The 22,001-nt window shown below is 53.9% G+C and overlaps 1 protein-coding gene across 1 annotated transcript in view; it reads right to left on the minus strand.

The window, feature by feature from the left end:
* PRDM16 (PR/SET domain 16) overlaps positions 1-22,001 on the minus strand; it is a 229,019-nt gene that overhangs the window by 34,176 nt on the left and 172,842 nt on the right. The window contains exons 5-6 of the mRNA XM_068985749.1: positions 17,246-17,380; positions 5,196-5,298 (exon numbers count right to left, since the gene is read on the minus strand). Of these exons, the coding sequence (XP_068841850.1) occupies positions 5,196-5,298; positions 17,246-17,380 (238 nt within the window). The remainder of the gene's footprint in view (positions 1-5,195; positions 5,299-17,245; positions 17,381-22,001) is intronic.

Consider the following 22,001-nt stretch of genomic DNA (forward strand, 5'->3'; position numbering starts at 1 on the left):
TCGAGACTGGAAGCTTCCGTGGGCCTGAGGGCAGACACACTGCTCCCACAGACCCCTGAGGGTAGGGTCTGGCCACACCCGGCACCCCCACCGGCGGGCGCCCAAGGGAGACACTCCTGTGGGATCCAGCCCTGAGAGGCCCCTGGCTGAGCCCCCGGGCCTTGGACAACACTCTGGGATACACAGGGAGGCAGTTGTCATCTTCCCTGGGAGTCTGGGGGACATGCATGTGTTGGGGGAGCCAGGCCCGGTGCTGACCAGATGCAACCAAGGCCTGGTGTCCCAGCCCACTGGCCAACGTGAGGCGGCTGTCAGGAACGGTCTTGCTCGTGGGAAATCAAGAACAAGACAGGGAAGCAGCACCTGCTTAGAGTCTGCAGAGTCTGGCGGCGATGCCCAGTCCTGCTCTGTGTGCAGGGACCTGAGCTTAGCTAGGAGCTTGGAAGGCTGTGCCCTGACCCTTGGACCTGCCCCAGACACAGGCCAAGCCATAGGATGGACTGCAGGAGGCCAGAGGGCCAGCAGGTCCCCACCAACCACAGAAGACTGGGCGGAGGAGGCGGGGACGGCGGCCGCACAGCTGACCCTTGAGCCAGCATCCGAGAACATAAGACCTGTAGGAGCCTGGTGTCTCTGCCATCTCGCAGCGCTGCCGGCCAGAAGGAAAGGGACGCACTGTGGCTGTCTGGAGAGCTAAGTCAGAGAAGATGCTAAGATGAAGCCCATCAAGGCCCTGGGCCAGTCCTTGGTACCACAGTGGTGCCCCAAACATGATCCCAGGAGGGGTCAGGTGGGCAAGAAGACACACTTGGCAAAATAGCCACTGGCAGGTCTGTAAGATGTTGCCTCTAAAACAGGAGGGAGGGGACTTCCCTGGTGGTCCAGCGGCTAAGATTCTGCGCTCCGAGTGCAGGGGGGCTGAGTTCAATTCCTGGTCAGGGAAGTAGATCACAAACCACAGCTAAAAATTCTGTGTGCTGCAACTAAGACCCGGCACAGCCAAATAAATAAATAAATATTAAAAAAAACGACAACAAATAAAAATAAAGCAGAAGGGAGCCTGGATGCTGCTTCAGATAAGTGTCCACTGTGAGCTTAGCACCGGCGGTAGGGCGCCTCCACGTGGCCGGCCTGGTGCCCGGGAACGTTATCATGCTTCCTCCCCCGAGCCTCGCATTAAGCCGCAGGTTTTATCACCGGTACATGGAGGCCAGGGCAGGCCGCCTGGCTTGCCCGGGGCATCTGGAGGTGAAGTGGCAGAGCTGGTACCCACCCTTCTCTCTGCTGGGTGGGTGCCTGGAGGCAGGCAGCTGAGTCCCAGTTTCCCGCTGAGGGTATAAGAAAGGCACCCTATGTGGCATGTGCATGGTGAGGTGATGCCAGTGCCCCTGCCCCCCACAATCCCTCACAGGGCTTCCCTGTCCTTAGAAACATGGGGTCCTTCCCACTGGAACCAAGAACACCATCTTAGAACACAACCGGATGCCCAGGCCCCACAAAACCGCTGGTGTGGGTTTGCTCTGACTTCCTGGGCTGGAATGAGGCTGAGGGGGGCCCTCCCACCAGCATTAAGAGGAAGTGAGAAATGTCAGTTCGTATCTTACTCTTTCATGCTAATCGTGCTAAGTCATTTCAGTCGTGTCCGACTCTGTGACCCATATGGACTGTAGCCTGCCAGGCTCCTCTGTCCATGGAGATTCTCCAGGCAAGAATACTGGAGTGAGTTGCCATATCCTCCTCCAGGAGATTTTCCCAACCCAGGGATTGAACTTGTGTCTCTTACGTCTCTTGCATTGACGGGCAGGTTCTTTACCACGAACGTCACTCTTTCTGGACCCAAAACAGTCACTGAAATTGAAATTTGAAAAGAAAAGAAGGGCCAACCCCACCTTTTCATAGCACTGACCAACTTATTTTTCCAGCTTGGATCTGGAATTTGGATTTATAATGAAAATTCAGCCTGCATCTCACTTCAAAGGCATTGGAGAGTGTTCTGGAGGTGATGGAACCAGTGATGGAGGGTGCCCCCCTTCCATGTCCCCATCCCACCAGGGACCCAAGTTTGTTCCTGTCGAAGGACAGAGGCTGGAACAGGACACATCCAAGCCTTGCCCACTCATGCCATGGTGTGGACAGGTGCCCCTCATCTTCCACACAGGTAAAGTTGGCATCGAATACACACCTGGGGCAAGCTGGATGGGGCAAGAAAGAAGCCCCTGGACAGGATGGCTTTCACTTTCCCAGCACAAACAACTCCGATGAAAAGAAATGCTAGAGTATGTCACACTCTGATTGTATTATGCTCCATTGTGCTGTATGGTTATGTTGCATTATGCTATATCTGTCTATCTCACGCTTTATACAAACACACTGCATCCTCTTGACCTTTTCTGGAGAGGGGGAAAAGTTAGCAATTTTGAGCCATTCTCAAAAGAAAGGCATATTTGAATGGAAATGATTTTCTTTATTTTCTCCCAAGAGCAAGAAGTTCCCTTGAAAGAGAAATCTTTCCCCTCTCTACTGAAAAGAGTAAAAACAAAATAAAAAGTTCCTGGAACTAATGAACCTGAAAGTGGCTTCCCTCTGCTCTGAGTCACTTGTAGGAAAATTGGAATTGAATTTCTTTACAAAGCTGCAGCTTTGGAAGAGTGCTGCCAGTCCCGGGTCCACAGGGTTGGGGCCACTCCCCGCAGTGAACTGGCAGAGCAGGTCCCCCACCCCCACCCCTGCCCTCCCTTCTTCCGTGATACCTGGAGGTCATCCTGCCAGAGCCCCTACCCCCAACAAGAGCAGGCAGCATTGTGACTCAGAACTGAGCTCTCCTCATCTAAACCTGGGGAGGGGGGCTGTGGGCCGGGGCAAATGCTCTGACTTCCACCCAAATCCAACTAAACTGAGACCATGCTGGCCTGATGTCTTGTGTGTCGAGTCTGAGCCTTGCGTCTGTCTGAAGTTCCCTCGGCAACTTTTCGCGGCAAAGCAGGAATGTAACAGAAAAATAAATCAGTGCCTAATGGCTTCAGGGAACCCAGGGGGACACAATTATGTGGCATCTACATGCTAATCTACAGACTGGAGGCTCAAAAGCCCTCAAGAGCCCACTCCAAGTTCCTGCCGTGATAAGGGGCCCTGCATTCACTAGGACTGGGATAAAAGATTTTTTATGATAATTATCTTAGTGAGGAACATTTTTACATTTTCTTTCTGTGCGATTCAGAGTTAACTGAGGAGGGGTGGCTGTTGGGAGGTGAAGGAGTGATCCTGACAGCCAAGGGTATGAAAAGTCAAATATTTGACGTTGGACTATTATGTGTGGAAAGCAATTAGCCCACAGATGTTTGATAAATTAGGAAAATGCAGACCCAAGTTATTTAAGATCAGGCATTAGAAGGACAGGAATCAAGGTTTCTATAACCTTTCAGAAGAAAGACAGGTCATCATACAAACAAAACCCCATGGCCCAGTGTGGTCGAATTTATCTTCCTGAGTGCATTATCTAAGATCCACAGGTCTTTTCAACAATTATTTTAAGAAAAATGAGACCATCCCCCTGATACCCAGAGCTTAGCCACCTACTTCCTTTTCTCGAAGGGCTGATTAAAACCAAAGTCTAGAGGAGAGGGTGGGTCAAGTCTGTTTTATAACATTGTCCTTCTCTAGAGAGAGCTTTGGAAGAACTCACGGGTGCAAAGTGCTGCCCCACAAAAGTGGGCCATGCTTGAGGACCGAGAAGGTCACTCTGCTCCTGGGGGCTTCCTGCTAATTCCGACGCCTAGCTCCCTGGCCCAGTCAACCGTACTCCCAGGCCGTGACACTGGAGCGGTACCTTAGAGAAACTTGCAGTTAGTGGCATTAATCATTAAACCTTGGAGTATTTGTGTGTGTGTGTGTGGAGGGGGGCTGCAGGGGGAGAAGGACAGGAAGGGAAAAGCCAGCCTCCCCCTCTCTTTAGCAGGAATGGAATCATCAGCACCAGAGACGGTGAGAAGCAGAGGCTGCCTTCGGCTCACTTGTGGGGTCTCATGCAGAGAAGAGATGTCATCTATTCAGTCACAGCACATAGGGAGTTAACTGACCAGCCTTGTTGCCAAGCAGCTTCCTCCAACTGACTTTTCCTCCGCCACTTAAAAATGGTTCCAGGATCCCAAGGTGAATGGGCATACTGCTTAACAATGTGGATGGAGGAATAGAAATCTGGAGTTCAGAAATCTGAGCCTGTATGAGCCTGGGGTTTTCTCAAGCATCATCAGAGATGTGCCTGGGTGTGGATGAACAAGGAATGGAAGTGTGTCTACTGGACACATACTGTGTGACCGGCTGAGAGGAAAGGACACTGGAGACGCTTCCTGCAGTCTTGTTGGAAAAGCTTGCTTAGAGGGGTCCTCTGAAGCCCTAAATATTCCCTCTCACCAAATAAACTTCCCTTAATCTTTCTCTCGGAGAAGGCAATGGAACCCCACTCCAATACTCTTGCCTGGAAAATCCCATGGATGGAGGAGCCTAGAAGGCTGCAGTCCATGGGGTCACTGAGGGTCGGACACAACTGAGAGACTTCACTTTCACTTTTCACTTTCATGCATTGGAGAAAGAAATGTCAACCCACTCCAGTGTTCTTGCCTGGAGAACCCCAGGGACGGGGGAGCCTGATGGGCTGCCGACCATGGGGTCGCACAGAGTCGAACACGAATAAAGTGACTTAGCCGCAGCAGCAGCAGCAACCTTTCTCTGGGAATTTTTGCTTTTAACTACAGGTGGTCATTGCTTTCAAACACATGGATGGCATCACTGCACTCTCTTAACTGAGACTGAGACTCTCCTCTGGCACAGAGCTCTAGGGGGCGAATGTTTCCAAGCTGTGAAATGGGTCTTTTTGTTTAAGTCTTGCAGAGAGTATACTGCTGCTGCTAATGATAATTATACAGTTTAAAAAGAGCCCCTAGGACTCTCCCACTACAGAGATGTCAGGCAGCATGTCATGTTGTCTCAAGTCCTATCTGAATTTAGGCTGTGGCCCCCATAACCCAAGGAAGGAGAAAGCAAAGTGCTCAGGTTGAGAAGTTGTTGGGAGGAATTGGTTCTGCCCATCTGGGGCCTGGGGGCTGGACCTTGAGCAGCAGCTGGGAGAATCCTCAGCTCCTGTCACGCTGCCCAAGTGATGGAGCACCAGGCCTCTGCTCCTGTGGGTGGGGGCTTACCATCCAGGCTGGGAGGCACTGCCCCCAGAGAGTAGGCGCCTTCTTTCACATGGACCAGCAGCTCTTCTCCTGGCTCAATGTCCTTAATGACTTTATAATAAATCTAGGATGGAGAAACCAGAGAGAAAGGGTCAGCATTGTCGACCTGGTTGCTTTAAAAGCCACATCGTGCACACCCGGCCCGCACGCCATTGACACTGCTCATTGGGGAGCCTGCCCTGCTGGGCCCTTGACCTGCCTTCTAATTGCTGCTAAGAGGTTCCCCTTCGGAACTTGGCAGGATACTCTCAGGAGGACTAGAGTCTATTTTTAGCTAGTTTGATCCAGATTTTGGATAAAGGGGGTGCAAAAGGAAATGGGTGAGGATTAGCCCCGAAATTCCCAAGCAGGGCGGGTCCTAGCAGGAAATACCAGGTAGAGAGAGCGGCTCCTTTCCTCAGAAGTGGAGCCTGGTTCCTTTCGTCAATATATGTACGTAAGACACTCTCCGCTGTCTGGGGCCGGGGTGGGGTCTTCACCCCTGAGTGTGGTTTTGGATGTTTATGAAAGTGGCCATGAAGACAGACGGCGGTCCCGTGTGCCAGGTCGGCAGGTGTGAGTCTCAGATGAGTGTGCACGTCTCCCACAGGGGGAGGTGGAGGGGAGCCCACGCCAGCCACAAGCTCGGTGCCAGCAGCTGTGGGTGTCTGAGATCAGGGATAGCTCTGAAAACAGGGAGGGGTCAGGTGGGGCTCAGGGTACAGTGTGTAGCCTGGAGCAAGCTCTGAGGGGTGAGCGTCCAGCGCCAATACTCTGAGCAGCCCTGTAGCTTGCCAAGGTGTCCCCTGAAAAAGCGCCATCTGCAAGGTGGGTGGTGGCTGTGATCTGGAAAACTCCAGCTACTCAGGAGGGCAGCATGACCAGTGTCATCTGGGATGCGGCCCAGGGAGCCTGGGAGGCTCTGGGAGAGACTGAGGCCTTCCTTGCCTTTGCCAGCCCCTGCCCAGGGCCCCTGCCCTCCCTGGAGCCCAGGGAGGAGCTCCTCTGGGTGGGGTGCCCACTCTCACGAGGGCAGGGCAGGGCAAGGCAGACGCCAGGAAGCCTGCGTCTTAAATCTGGAAACGTCAGACAGCAGGCTGCATTTCTGTTAGGCCAGTCCACTGCCTCCCATGCCGGCATGTGATGTCTGGTTTCTCTTCAGAGCACTTCCAGGAGCGCTGAGGCTTGGTCACAGGACTGGCTGGGAGGCCAGGGAAGGATCTGAGTCCAGTCCATCTGCCTGGGGAGACCCGGGGGGCGGAGGCTTCTCCAGGCCATTCCTGTCCGAGGCTCTTCAGCACCTTCTGGTGGAGGGCCTGGAGGTTGGGTGTCGGGCTGGGCATGGTTCAGGTGCCCTGGGGGCTGACCTGTGCACTGCCTGCTCACCTCCCCCCATGCCCCGGGGAGACATCTGGAAGGCTGAGTTTGCTCCCTTTTGTGGGGCCCCTTTCCCTTCTCCCTAGTCCAAGTCCAGCTGTGGGTGCCCTCACAGATCACCAGTTTCAACTAACTCCAGAATGACACCAACGTGCTCTCAAACGGACAACAGAGCCACATGGCGTCCCGAAGTTCCCCGCTGAACACGTGGATGATGGAATGTAACCCATAGAAGGACACATGTACAGATGTCTTATCAATATGTACTTGCTAGTAATTTCATTTGGCAACTATTCCCTGGCACGTCGCTAAAATAAGGATGAGATGTTTTTAAATGGAGACTAGGCTTCCCAGCTGGCACAGTGGTAAAGAATCTTTCTGCCAGTGCAGAAGACACAGGAGATGCGGGTTCAATCTCTGGGTGGGGAAGATCCCCTGGAGGAGGAAGTGGCACCCTACTCCAGTATTCTTGCTCGGGAAATCCCATGGACAGTGGAGCCTGGTGGACTCCAGTCCCTGGGGCCACCAAGAATCGGACACGACTGAGCAACCGCACAGCACAGAAGCTGTACCATATTACCTTCTGTAGTTAAATCAATTGCTGTTAAACTCCCAGTTTTGTATTTCATCTAAAATATTACACAGTGCTCATAGACTTAGAGAAAGAACTTAAGGTTTTCAGGGGTGAAGGATGGATGGGGAAAGGGATAGTTAGGGAACTTGGGATGGACATGCACACACTGCTAACTTTAAAATGGATAACCAGCAAGGTCCTATTGTACATACAGCACATGGAACTCTGCTCAACTGTCACATGGCAGCCTGGCTGGTTGGGGAGTTTGGGGGAGAATGGATACATGTGTATGTATGGCTGAATCCCTTCACTGTCCACCTGAAACTATCACAACATTGTTAATTGGCTACACTCCAATACAAAATATAAAGTTTAAAAGAAATTACACAGTGGCTGAAATAATTGTTGTTGTTGTTTTTTAAAGTCAGACTCCAGCCACTGTATTTTAGAATCAGTCCCAAAGTGCATCTCATGCTGGAACAAAGACGCGATGAGCCCCTGACCCATCCCACCTCCGGGAGTCACGGCTTATTAATACACAGGCGTAATCGCACTCATCCCAGCGGTGAGCCAGCGCATCCAGCAAGTGCAGGCTTAATGCGCCCCGCCAGCCGCTCTGTTCTTGCGTGCAAGCTGCTGGTGGCTTCCCGAGGGTCTCCGTTAGAGGGCAATGTGGACCCGCCCGCAGCATCCTCCCCGGCCATGCCTGTTCCCCTCGAGGGCCCGGAACATGAGAGGCCGGCGGCGCGCTCTGACCTGTGTCCCCAGATGCTGGACTTCTGCTCCCGCCGGTCTTCCGGGGCTGAAGCAGCTCACCGCCCCGCCTCCGCCTCCGGCTCTGCGTCCCCCTCCGACTCTTCTGAGGGCCACTCACCCTTCCAGGACCCCTAACCCCCCCTCCCCTCAGAGCCACCAGGTGTCCCCGAGGACCCCACCAGCCTTCTAGGATCGCTGGACTCCCTCCCCTCCCTTCCCCGAACCCCTCCAAGGGCCCGGGACCTGCAGACATCCCCCTCCCACCTCTGAACTCGGAGTTTACTCCGGTCTCATCCCCAACACCCTTCGCCTCCTGCCCGCCCTCCAGGACTGCCGGATCTTCTGAGACGCCCCCTCGCTTCCCCCTCCCACCCCACCGTGCACCCCCACCCCGTCCCAGGTCCGAGGGCTGCGAGGGCTGCGGACTCAGTCCTCGGACTCCCTTGGAGGGAACCGACCCTTCCCAGCCGGTGGGTCTAGCGCGCCGGCAAGGAAAGCAGTTCCGTGTGCGGCGGGCGCCCCCTACCCAGTCCCGCTCCTCGGGACAGACGGTGGTCCCGGCTCCTGGAGGGAGCGCGAGCACCGGACACGCAGCGGGCGAGCAGTCGGCCCGGGCCGCCGGGACTTTGAGCAGCTAGGCTGAGTTAATAGCTACATTAGAGTTGATCGCGGAGCCTGCGGCCGGACTGGGGGCAGCGTGTGTCCCCGACCTGCCTCCACCTGGAGAAAGGGGCGCAGCTGCGAACGGGGGAAGTGCACGAACTTTTCCAAACTCAGCCGGGCGGCCTTGCCTTCGCTAAGGGCACCGGGCTCCGCGGATCCGCCCTGGTCCACACAAAGGCGGCAGGCACTTTTATGACCTGTTCCCAGCAGCACAAAGGCCTTATCTTCCTGGTCTGCGGGGTCTCTTCGTGGTCTGCGGGGTCAGGCGACTTCCTGGGACAAAGGCCGGACTGAGGTGGGACTGAGTCTCCTGACTGCTAGGGCACAAGTTGTGCAGTTACGCTACCGCCGGCCCCTTCCCTTCGCCGGTGATAAATTATTACTCTGTGTGTGTGCTTAGTTGTGTCCGACTCCGTTTCCACCCCAGGGACTGTAATTCGCCAGGCTCCTCTGTCTATGGGATTTTCCAGGAAAGAATACTGGAGTGGGTTGCTGTTTCCTCCTCTAGGGGATCTTCTTGACCCAGGGATCAAACTCACATCTCCGGCATCCCCTGCATTGGCAGGCAGATTCTTTACAACTGACCCACCTGAAAACCAAATTATTACTGCAGTCCCTTAAACATTCCTGAAGCTGGTTTATCCCCAGCCTTTCATCATGTGCCCCTTGGTGGGACATATTCAGACCCCAGGGCTAACTGGGCTTTAAGGATGGGTTGAGTCTTAAGGATTTTCACAAGAGGGAAACAGAAGCCTATGCCCCTGGGAAGAAAGAACCCTGGTCTCTGATACTGTTTCCTTCCCAGGCTCAGAGCAGACCTGCTTTTGTTTACAGGCTGGCATCTGGGTACCCAGGCCTGTCTCTGAACAGTGGCGTCCCCAGCACCGTGTAACCGTCTCGGTCCTTCGATTGTGTAGCAAGGCGGAATTTTCTGTCTGGTTTCAGAGTCTGAGAGCGGAGGAAACCACAGCAACAGCTGACTTTACTAGCGCCAATAAATGTCTGATCTAAACGGCTTTAAAAAATAACAATGCCAAACAGAACTGATCCCGAGTTAAGACCTTGCTCAGCATCTCAGTTCTCTTTGCAACGGCGAGAGCTGATTGAACATGGGCGGCCGACACCAACAAGGGGGCCTTGGGATTCTAACTGTGTTTAGCCTGACCCTTTTGGACACAAAGAGACGGCTCCTTGTAGGTGAACGGAGCTGGGACAAATATAAGGCCACGTTCTCAACAAAAGACAGAGAAATTGCTGGAGAAAAACTGGATTCAGTATGGGCCACGTTCATAAAATGAACATCATTTTCTTTTCTTCCAATAACATTCTTTAAGACAAAGAAATATTTCAAATCGATAATGGCAGACAGTTTGGGTGTATTTTCTCCTTAGTGTTCCTTAAGTTTGTTTTTGTTTTTAATACCAAGTGAGTTTCTCAAGAACAGATACTATTTTCAAACATAAGTTCCACAATTTTCATTCCACCTTAATCTTAGAATTTTAAAATTTAAGTAGGTGAAAAACTCCATCTGACTTACACTGGGTAGAAAGAACTAGATTGCAGACCACCAGCCAGTATGTTGAATACAGGCCACAGCTCTCCCCTTCCAGGAGCAAATGAAAATCATGAAAGTGATAAGCGAACTGGCCTTTGTTTCCACCCCCACCCCACTCCCCACCCCTGATCAGTTTGAGAAACTTTAAAGGCGTATTTGAGTAATATAGGTGCTTATCTTAAAAAAAAAAAAAATTAAGCTCTTTCCTTCCTGGATTTCAGAATTCACTTGTGCTTGAATTTGTGAAGGCTTTTGCGTGGCACACAAGGGGCTTTTCATGAGAGAAGCACACAGCAAGGGGAATTTGAATTGCTCTGAGATCTTGCTGAATAGCAAATTCGCCCAGTCGCCAGTCTGCCTTTGGAGAGAGGAAGCTGGACCGAGGGTTATCCCTGGGCATTTTTCGGGGCTCTGCAAGGTGGTGAGGCCAGCATTCTTCTTGCCTCAAGACCTTGGTAGGTGTCATGGTGTTTCCTGACTGCTTGCTCTCTCCAAACGTCGGCCCTCTCTCTCGGAGAAAGTTGTGGACACCAGAGACCTGAGGCTGGCACAGGGGTTAGCTTTGGATTTTAAGAAACAGCCCAGGTGATGCTCCAGACTGAAGCTGGGAAGCAAGTGTTTGGAGCTGCTGAGAGTGTGGGCAGGTCTTTATTTTCCTTTGCCTGCCTGGCTGTTTCAGGGCAGAAGGAAGGGGCCGGCGCTGCTCAGGGTTTGTTACCACCCGCAGGCTCTAGGAATGAGCAGACATCCCTTCCTCTGGCTGAGAAAGGGGAGGCGGCTTGTCACCCCTATATTTGCCATGTCCCTCTCTTCTCATGTGTGGCTGGAGCAGCCTGTGCCTAAATCTTCACTTTCTGCCTTTATATATATATTCTGTCACCTTCCCAGCAGCTCAACATTAAAAATCATCTGTATACCCCTCTCTTTCTTAGTTGTACGGTTTGTACCTGGATGTCATGTATATATTTATTATCTATAATTATCATATTCATATATAATATAAAAATATATAATATACAGTTAGTAAGATTTTTTAAAAATATAAATTACAGGTCACAAATTGTCTTCATCATATTTAATGGCTTCTTCAAATAAAGTATTTACTTTCACTTAATTAAGAGGGAAAAAATATAGGTTCTGGTAAATGATAACCAGTACTGTGAATCAATACCTTGTTCTTCACCCCACAGATGGTCAGTGTGCTCTGGGGAGTAAAAATGCAACGGTTTTCTGATGCAAAATCATTTGCTCTATTTTTTAAATAAGTCTTTTGCAAATTTAAGAAGTGCTAAAATGAATTCCTCATCCTTCTTATTTTCAAAGGGAAAATTGTATCTAATTGTTTGGAAGCTACCGTTGAAACGGCCAATCCGTTTTTAATTTAAACGCCGTGGAGGGAGGGATGGGCTTTCAACGATCAGGGCAGAGCAGGGCAGAGCAGGGCAGTGGACACGGCATAGCCATCATTTATAATCCCAGCCCTGGCAGACCGCTAACCCTGACACGGGGGTGGGCAGTGGGGAGGGGCTAGTCCAAGTCGGGACATAAGAAACGAAAGCAAAAGAACACGTTGAGCTTTGCCCGGAAACCCTGGGTTCTTGTCCTCTAAGTGCCGGCTCTGAAGGATGGGCTGCTGGGTGGTGATCCGTTTGGTCATCTGCTAATAAAATGGCGTTGTTTAAACAGCTCTGTGAAGGAGATTAGCCTTTGTCTGCTTTCGCTTTGGGGAGATGCGGCCCCTTGCTTGTCCTGGAATGTGCTGGTGGTGGTGGCTTTTCCTGATGCCTGGCTGGCCAGCCCACCAGCCCGGGTGGTTGGGGTGCAGTGTGGACCTCGAAGCCCTTCTGAGGTGTGCTGGGGGTCCAGCCCCTGAGTTGTGCTCCCCAATGTGTGCGAGTGACCCCAGTATTATGTTGCACCATCTTCAGGTGCATTGGTCACCTGACATCCGGCCACCAACATCCTTGCCCTGTCGAGGTGATGTGGAAACAGGAGAAGGAGCCGGGCTGTGTGCAGGCCTCTTCCAGCCCTTGCTTGCACTGGCGGGCACTTTATTTACAAGAGCTTGTTTTCTTTCTTGTCACTAAAACAAATGCAGGACTTCGCAGGTGGTCCAGGCGTGGGGATCCATCTGCCAATGCAGGGGACACGGGTTTGATCCTTGGTCCAGGAAGATTCCACATGCTGAGGAGTAACTAAGCCCGTGCACCACAACTACTGAGCCTGTGCTCTGGAGCCGCAACTATTGAACCCACGCGCTGCAAATACTGAAGCCCACGTGCCTATAACCCGTGCTCCACAACAAGAGAAGCCACCACAATGAGAAGCCCTCATGCCGCAACTAGAGAGAAGCCGCCACTCACCGCAACTGGAGAAAACCTGTGCGCAGCAACGAAGACCCAGCACAGCCAAAATAAATAAATTAATAAAATAAATACATAAAACAAATCCAAGAACAGATCCTGTCCGTGTCTCCTGAGACATCCGAAACCAACTTGTTTGCTTATCACGGTGGCAGAAAGAGCCACTCAAGGGAGATCTGAGGGTCTCGAGTTTTCCAAAAAGAAAAGTGGGAGTTGGAGGATGCTGGGGGCAGGGGAGGGCCGCGAAGTCCCTGGGGAGGGCCGAAAAGTCCCTGGGGAGGGTGGGCCAGGATCTTGCCTCCCAGAGTGAATCAAGGCACCAGGGGATCCTTGCCTTCCACTCCTGCTAAGCTGGGAAGGTGAACCAGGCACCCCAGGTTCTATGCTGTGGTCTGACCGCCCCTCAATATCACAGAGAGAAACTTGTTCCCCCACAGCTCTCTGCTGTGGATGTTTTGTTCCTGGCAGCCGGGCCACCCCGAAGCTCGTGTGGCCTTAGGACTGCCTGTGGGCAGCAAACCACAAGTCACCTTTAGGTGATAGGCTGGGTGCAAGGAGAAATTCAAGGCCCCTGTGGCCTTTGCCAGAGAAGGCAATGGCACCCCATTCCAGTACTCTTGCCTGAAAAATCCCATGGATGGAGGAGCCTGGTAGGCTGTAGTCCATGGGGTCGCTAAGAGTCGGACATGACTGAGTGACTTCACTTTCACTTTTCACTTTCATGCATTGGAGAAGGAAATGGCAACCCACTCCAGTGTTCTTGACTGGAGAATCCCAGGGACGGGGGAGCCTGGTGGGCTGCCATCTATGGGGTCACACAGAGTCGGACATGACTGAAGCAACTTAGCAGCAGCAGCAGCAGCAGCAGCAGTGGCCTTTGCTACCCAGGGCTGCCCCCATCTAGAGCCCCATGGAGAAGCTGGTGCCGAGGGTGGTGCCTGGGGAACAGAGTGGAGGGATGGGCTGGTCACCTCTCCCTAGGTCCCGTGGGGCAGAGACCACTGAGAGCCTCAGGGCTCCAAGAGGGGTGCAGAAGATGACTTGGTGAAGGGCTCTGAGCCCTGCCCCTGCAGCTCCACGGCTGGGTGGGGAGCACGCGGTCAGTAGCCTGAGTGTCTGGGAAGAACGAGGCCTGGCTGGACAGAAGGGGTCTGTCTGGTGGGGGATGCACTGCCCAGCGTCTGGGTTCCTTCAGCACTCTCAAAGCGGCTGGAGGGCCCACCACCCTCTCAGAACCACATGGGGCATGCAGGCTGCATCTGTCCCCACAGCCGTCTGGATGCCAGCATAGGCCTTGCTGGACTGAGGGTGTCGAGACCCCTGACCTCAGCCCACTCCCCCTGTGTGGGTGTCTCCGGGGGACCATCCAGGAGGCCCATGCAGAGCTGCCTCAAGTCCTCTGGCTGCTGCGGCCAGCTTTGGGAACTTTCTCCTTAAGTGACCCTTTCCTGCCTGGTTCCTCTGGACCTTTGGACATTGAGGTTCAGGTCATGGGTCAAATTAGAGCTTTTCTGATTGAAGTGATTTCTCTACCAAATACCACCTGGAAACCCTGAAGCTGTCTTCATGGACCTCAGATCTTCAGTCTGGGCGCCTTCCCTTCCATGTCTGTGCTGTGCTGGGAGGTGATGTCCTGTGCAGGTGTTGGGGTGGGTGGAGGGTCGGGGGGAGAAAGAGGGAAGTTGTTCCCTTCAGTGTGTCTCTGTGTATGTGTGCGTGTGTATATGTCTGTGTGTGCATGTGTGTATATGTAGGGGGTTTCCTAAGTGCCAGGAAATCCTGGTGGAAACTCTCGGGATTAGGGCAATCTGAGAAACCCCATTAATATCGTGTAATGTTTCCTTCTCAAAGAGAAGCCTGTCTTCAAAATCATTTGTTTTATTATTAATATTTCAGGGACGGTTTTACTCCAGCTCCACACAGGGTCACGTCGGTCCCTTTGCAGTGAGCTGAGCTTCCACCGGTCGGGACTAGGGGACGGAAGCCCTTCTGCTGGGCCACGAGGCTGTCCCAGGGGAGAGAAAGCCGAGTTTCAAGAGACTGACTACAAAACAGTTTGAAATCTAGTATGTGTGTGTGTGTGCGTGTGCGTGTGTGTGTGTGTGTGAGTCACAAAGTCGTGTCCGACTCTTCGCGACCCCATGGACTATAGCCCGCCAGGCTCCTCTGTGCATGGGATTCGTCAGGCAAGAATCCTGGAGTGGGTTGCTGTTCCCTTCTCCAGGGGATTTTCCCAAACCAGGGATTGAACCCAGGTCTCCCGCATTGCAGGCAGATTCTTTACCATCTGAGTCATCAGGGAAGCCCTTTCCTATCATTATGAGAGTTTAAAATTGTTTGTATTAGTTCTCAGGAAAATTACGTCCCACAAATTACCCATTTTCCTTTGAGATCTGAGATGCGGCCGCCTCCTTGTGCCTCTTGGCCACTGCCCTCCTGGGTGTCTGGAGGTCACAGCCACGCAGTTTGGTTTGGGGATGGGGACATTGGTTGCCCACTAATAGCAGGAACCACCCACCGTGGGCTGTGGAGGCCTGGCGGAGGGCTCCTCTCTCTCTCGGAGGATGGAGGGTTTGAAAGGCCTCAGGCGGGGAAATTTTTGCTGCTTCAGGCCATTTCACTGCTGTGTTTGCTTAAATGTGCACCCACGTCCTCTCTGAGTCCATGAGCTGAAGTGGAGATCATGAATCTCCCACTTTTAGTCTGTTTGAAACATCCAGCAGCCGAGGATGAAATTTTGATGTCACATTGGGTTGAAGTATTAGAATCAGGTGTGTTTCTGACTGTGGGATGGAGCTTTGGAATGGGAAGCATTGAGGGACAAAAGTGGGATGAAGTGAAAGGGAATCCCTGAGTTAAGGGTATTCCTGTCTGCTGGTCCTGACAAGGGAAAGAGTTTGCTGCAAGGCAGTGAATTCCATCTGGACCCTACATGGAGCTGAAATAAAAGCTAACCTAAAATATTAATAATAAAACAAAGATGTCGGAAGACAGACTTCTCTTTGAGAACAGACAATACGTCTGCTTGCTTTTTCAGAAGCTTGTCCCATAAAGATATTTACTTCATGGCTTAAATTTGGTTCAGACACTCTAACAAACATTTATTATTTTTTTTTTAATAAAAAATCTGGATCCTTCGCTATTTTATTCTGCATCTCACAGAAGTGCAGTCCTGGACCTGGCCTCCTGGTGTTTTTTTTTTTCCCACTGCCCCTCTGATCCCAGACACATGACCAAGGAACCATGCTCTCTGCAAGGAAAGGCCAAAGGAAGGACCATCTTTCCATGCACCTTAAACCTAATTCTCCTTAGCTTACATTTTATGCTCATCTAGAAGGAGAAAAAGTGTCTTTTTTTAAAAATACTGTGCTAATTTTTATGATGGTTCTTTTGCTTTCTTTCAGCAATATATTTTGTAATAAAAAAATACTTATTTTCAGAACTTTGGGTTCCCAGTGGAAGCTATAGACATCTCAGTGGTAGAGGTGGATCTGAGCTTCACCAGATTGTATCCACCAGAGGCAGGAAAAGCTGCTCAGTCCAGGCTGAGCCCGCATGGCTGGGAAAGGGGCTGAGGAGATGAGGGCGAGCTGCTTAGCAATCCATGTGGGTCCCGGGGCCTCCTGGGCATGAGCTCTCTGCATTTCTTGGTGCAATTTTTTTCCCTCCAGAGTCAGGAGCCTCAGATGACTTGTAAGAGTTTTCACAGATGACTTGAAGCTGCATCCTCCGTTATGTGGTCTCCACAGACATTTTTTAAGCAATGGAACCCTTTTCTTGCAAATGAAATCTCATGGGTAACCCCAAAACAGAGGCAAAAGCAAACTCCTGTGATGGATGGGGATGGGCCCCCAGGCATCTTGAGGAAGACTTACTCTGGGGACTTGGTGAAAGCGTGGTCCGAAGGGCCTGGCTCCGAGCAGGGTCTCTGGGGGCCACTTGCAAACTTGTGATGCAAACAGGAACTAAGTGCTTCCAGCCCCGGGGACACATTGTCTTCATAGTGGAAACTCCACGTGGCATCTTCTGTCTTGATTGGTTCCTGAGACTGGATGCCTGCAGCCCAGGACCAGCATGGACACGAAGCAGTAAGGATCCAGCATGCCAAGAGGGTCTTCGACCTCCTGGGGGCGGCAGCAGAAGCCGAAGAGTTCCTTAGCTCTGGTGGGACAGGCACAGAAGCCCAGACCGTGCAGCTCAGGAAAAACATCAATTGGCTTCCAGCAGGGCCAGGATTTGTGCAAAATGTGGCTGGTCACTTCTGCAGGCTGGCTATGCTGTCGCAGCGATTCCGGGGACCTCTGGGCAGCTGGGGTCTCGCCTCAGCCTTCCAGATGGCAAGTGTGGAACCCTTCCAGGCAGCTGGGATGAACAGCCATCCAGACACGACTCTCAAGCAGAGGGGTCTGGTCCTCCATTTCTCTCACATGGGTGACATTTGTTGGAACGTGGACCCTGTGGTTTCGGTCCCTGCCTGCTCCTGGCCACGTTTCTTCCCATAAACCATCATGTTTCGGCTCTCAGGCCCCATCAGCCCCAGGCGAGGCCATGGCACAAAGGCATTCGTGGGGTGTCACCAAGTTCCCGGAAACTCGGCACTGGCCAAGTGTCAAGTAGCCCTCCCCGCCCCCGCTGCAGGATGGGCTTGGCAGAGGTGCGGTTAACCCTTCACCTCGGAGCCCCCATTCCCGTCCGCCTCAGTACCAAGGCCCCGAGGACAAGGCTCCGTGCGAGCCGGACCTACCTGCTCGTTGATCTGACACATGGTGAGGTTCTGGTCATCACAGGAGCATGCCACGCGGATGTACTTGAGCCAGCTGCCAGCCCCGGCCTGCTGAGCATCCACGCAGAGCTTCCCGCTGTCCAGGTCCTCGGAGATCTGCCGGGCAAGAGAGAGAACCAAGAAAGCTCAGAGGCATCCTCTGTGCTAGAGCCGACGCACTCTGTGTTTGCCCAGCGAGAGAAGTCACCGCTTCCTCAGAGGAGGAAGGCCGTTCAGCCACTGGATGTCAGCCGACCCTCCGGGCATCGGCGCGGCACTCGGCCCACCCAGCCCGCCCATACTCAAAAGCCTCCGGGAGGAGGCCCAGTGCAGAGGTAGGAGGATGGCCCTGTCTTTCTCACCGAGTAGATCACTGCCCTGGCAGAGCCATAAAAGTGCCACTGGGGCTGCAAAAACTCCCCAGCGAGCCGCCCCACATGTGAGAAAGCAGAGGCCGCTGTGTCCGAGAGCAGAGCCCTCTGCTGAGAGCACGGGGTGTGGGCTGGAGATGAGCGATCTCGAAGGTGAAGGTGTGGTTGGGGTGTGGCTGCAGGCGCATCTCTGTGCATGTGCCTGTGCGCACGCGTGTGTGCCTGTGTGCGCATGTGTGCAAGTGTGCGTGCGTGTTCATAGCAGCCTGCAAGAAGGAGAACCGTTGGGTTTTCTTAAAAGTGGAAGTTTCCACCTGACACGGGGGGGCTTGCAGACGCCCTGCCTGCAGAGGCCCCGTGGGTCCGACCTGCGTTAGGTACTTTGTTGTTGCTGTGCTCTCTGAACATGATTCTGACAGGCAGAGGCAGGGTGCTTCTCTGGCACGTGCACCTCTGAGCAGACCGTCTCCCAGAAGACCTGACTGCTGGCCCTGCTGAGGGGTGCCTCCCTGAAGCTACCAGGCCCTGAGGTGGGAACTGTAGGCAGAGTCCCTCCCATCTGCTCTATCATTGCCTACTCAGAGATCCAGAGCTGTGGAGCCCAGTAGCACTGTGGGTGAGCTTCCTGGGCAGCTGGGCTGAGAGGCTAGGAGGGGAGGGGGTGGGGCTGAGGACACCACTACACTGAGGACTGGAAGTATATGTTCTGATGGGCAGGGATGTCTAGCTGGGCAAGGGGTATCCAGGTGGGCAGGATAATTCAGGTGGGTAGGATTGTCCAGGTTGCCAGGGGTGTCCAGGTGGGCAGAGGTGTCCAGGTGGGCAGAATAATTCATTTGGGCAGGATTGTCTAGGTGGACAGGATTGTCTAGGTGGGCAGGATTGTTCAGGTGGGCAGGGGTGTCCAGGTAGGCAGGGATGTCCAGGTGGGCATGTGTCCAGGTTGGCAAGAGTGTCCAGGTGGGCAGGACTGTTCAGGTGGGCAGGACTGTTCAGGTGGGCAGGTGTTTCCAGGTGGGTAGGTGTGTCCAGGTTGGCAAGGGTGTCCAGGTGGTCAGGATTATTCAGGTGGGCAAGTGTGTCCAGGTAGGCAGGGATGTTTAGGTGGGTAGAGGTGTCCAGGTAGGCAAGGGTATCCAGGTGGGCAGGTGCATTCAGGTGGGTGGGCAGATGTGTTCGGGTGGGCAGATGTGATAGGAGCAGGTGTCAGAAGGACCCAGTAAAGATAGGGCAGGGGACAAACTGAGGAGGCTGAATATAGGTGCCACAGCCTATAGATTCCCTGGGGTCTCCCCAGTGCCATCTGATGAACAGGTAAGGACCCAGGAAGGGAAGGAGGCTGCCCCTGAGGCCTGAGAAGCCCATTTCTGGCCAGAGAATCAGGACGCTTTACAAACAGCTCAGATGCCTCCCAAACGTCCATGGACACTTTCTAAATGACCAAGGGTCCTGCCCAGCCCGTGAGTCAGCAAGGTTTCGGGAGGTGGCCGCTTTGCTGTGGCAGGCCCAGAACCTGCCTGCAGTCCTTGTGTGTGACCACACCCCACCCCCTGGAGCCCATGGCAGCCGCCCCGTCACGACGAGTCTCCGAGCAGCTGCTGAGCTGACCTGGACGGGGCTGTGAGTCCAGAGGCCTCCACTCTGATGATTCTCCATTTTGGAGACTTTAAGCGAACGGGCCTCATTCTGAAAGAAAGGTGAGAGCCCAGAGAGCCTGGGACAGTGTGGCTGCAGGGGTGAAGGGCCACGCTCTGCTCTTGGCCACACCAGGAGGCCACTGTGCGCTCGAGGAGGGAGTCCAGGTCACAGGGAGAGGCCCCGCCCCCAGCACTAACGCCTCTCGTCGGCCCCTCCTCTTACCTCCAACCCCAACTGCAGGAAACCCACAAGAGACCCACCAAGCAAAGCTGTGGTTAGTGGCACCTCCACTCGGCGAGGCGCCCGCCACCTCCCTGCATCACAGGGAGGAAGGGGGGCCGGGTGGCCAAGGCCCAGGGACCCCACCCCAATTCTCCTGACTCTGTCCCTGTGCCCCTCATCCAGCATCTTCACAGCTGGGTGTGGCCGGGTGGGGGCTGGCCAACTCTCTCTGTCTCTCTCTGTCTGTTTCTCTCAGTCTCCCTCACCACCCTGCGAATGGGCCTCAGTCTGGGTCCACGGTCCAGTGGCCCACGGTCCAGTCTGGGATATGCAGAGATGGTAAATGACACTGTGAGCCATTGCAACCATCGTGTGCGCACCCCTGTGTCTCCTGTCACCCCCGAGATGGTGCTTGACCCTTCGTTTCTCAAAGGACTTATGGGGGGTGGGACACAGAAGCCCAGAAGGCCGGATCAAGGATAGCCCATTGACTCTTGGTTCTAGCAGATTCTGCACCACTGTAAGACGGCTGGACGATCCCAGGTTCATCCCCCAGCCCCATACCCATGCCCTGCCTGAGTGTGGGAGCAAGTCCACACCTCTGCCTGCACACCTGTGGGCATGCGCACAGCCCTGTGGCCACCCACACAATCCACTGCATCCCTAGTGGGGCACGGCAGGACCCTCCCTCCTACTCAGCCCCTCTCAGTCCTCCCAGAGCAGGCATCTCTCCTCCATGTGATGGCCCACATTCACCAAACATCCACAGGCCTCTCAAGTGTGTCTGAACGCGGACACAGCCAGTGGCTCACCTGCGTGGACACTGTTGCAGGGCCTCCAGCCTGTCTCCATCCTTCTTGGGTGCAGGGCCCAGAGCTCAGAGGCATAAATACTCCAGGTCCCCTGCCCAGCTCCTGGTGTGTCTTCTCTGTGTGCTCAGCAGCCCCTCTTGGGAAACTTCCCTGGTTCCCAAGCTCAACCACTTGGACAACCACAGGGTGGCTATCACTTCCTGAAAACCTCTGAAGGTCCAGGGATCCCTTCTCCCTCGTGAGCACCCCAGGTGGTTTTCTGGGGTGACAGAGGAGGTCTTGGTTAACTTCTTCCTCCCAAAGAGAATAAACCCTTCCTCCCTGAGAGGTAGCAGGGGAGGCTGACCTTTCCTCCAGGGAGGCACAAGAAACCCTGGTGTTGGGTCCCCAAAGAGGCAATGCAGGACCAGGTTGGGTAGTGTGGGTCTTAGAGGCCTTAATCCTGTCACCAGGACCCTGTCTCAGTCTTATCTTTGTGGGGCACACAAGGGCACACCTGGGCACACCTGGATGATGGACCAGGAGGACAGAAGCCTGATCTGGAAGCTGCTGCTTTTCTGCTTCGGACCAGAGAGATGTTCCTAGGAGTGGCCCCAGCTCAGGCCTCAGGCCAGGTGGGCAGGAGGCTGTAGGCCTGGCTTCTTGTTTGGGGCCCTGGTGGGCTGTGCTGTTTCTGACTCCAGATGGGGAGAAATGGGCAGTGATGTTCATTTCCCCTTGGCCTCCTTTCCTTCTGTCTCTGCCCTTCTCTCCTCACAGCCATGGATGTGGCCTCCAGGATGCTCGTATTACTACATGAGTGGGCTGAGGTCTCTCTCTGAGCCAGCACTGCCCCCTGCTCACCACTGCGGACCTCCTGGGTGGAGGCTGGCAGAGGCCCCCTGGAGCAGGGCATCCCCCAGCCCAGGCCCCCCATCTTCATTGCATGCTGTCTGGAGTCAGAGAGGGGGTCTCCCTGTCTGCTCTGGGACCCAGCAAGCAGGCCCAAGTGGCCACAGGTCCCCTCTCCTGCCTCTTTCGGAATAAGACCTTCCAGGGCCCATAAGGACAGGTCAAGGTCCAGCTCAGCAGGGCCTGAGGCCTGGTTTGTTCTGTGTAAGGGCCTTGTCTCAGGAGGCCAATACTGGTAGAAGTGGACAGAGAAGTAGTGGGTGACATTAGAGCCCATGGCCCAGGCTGCAAGCTCGGTTCATGAATGAGGGAGGGTCCAGCCACCCTCTACCCCCAAATCTCCTAGGGCGACATTGGCAGGCAGTGGCCTAGAGGCTGCTACGGCCTCAGGCAGGGTCTCTCTGCAGATCTGAGGTCTGGGGCCCCTGCCTGATGGCACTCAAAGCCTGACTCTGGGCTGCTCGGGGCTGAGCCTTGGGGGCCCCAGGGCCTCCAAAGAAAGCTGCCCTCCTGCCCACTTTCCCCCACTGGCCTCCCCACCCTTTATCCCCCCACCAGCTTCCCCAGCTCATAAATCACCCCCGCCAGAAAGGCAGAGTATGAAGCAAAGGCATGGAAAAATTCTTAACCTTGATAATTTTTTTTGCACATCATTTGAGGTTTCTTGCACTTCGAATCTGTGGGCTCGCTGCTGGGCCTGCTCCCTCACGTTTAATGGGCCCGTCTGGGGTGTGCATACCGGCGGGGATGCGGACACGTCTGTAGTCAGCTGTCTAATGGGTTCTGAGCAGCCAGGAAGGAGCA

Source organism: Capricornis sumatraensis, chromosome 14 (assembly GCF_032405125.1).
Source record: "Capricornis sumatraensis isolate serow.1 chromosome 14, serow.2, whole genome shotgun sequence".
NCBI classification, from domain to species: Eukaryota; Metazoa; Chordata; class Mammalia; order Artiodactyla; family Bovidae; genus Capricornis; species Capricornis sumatraensis.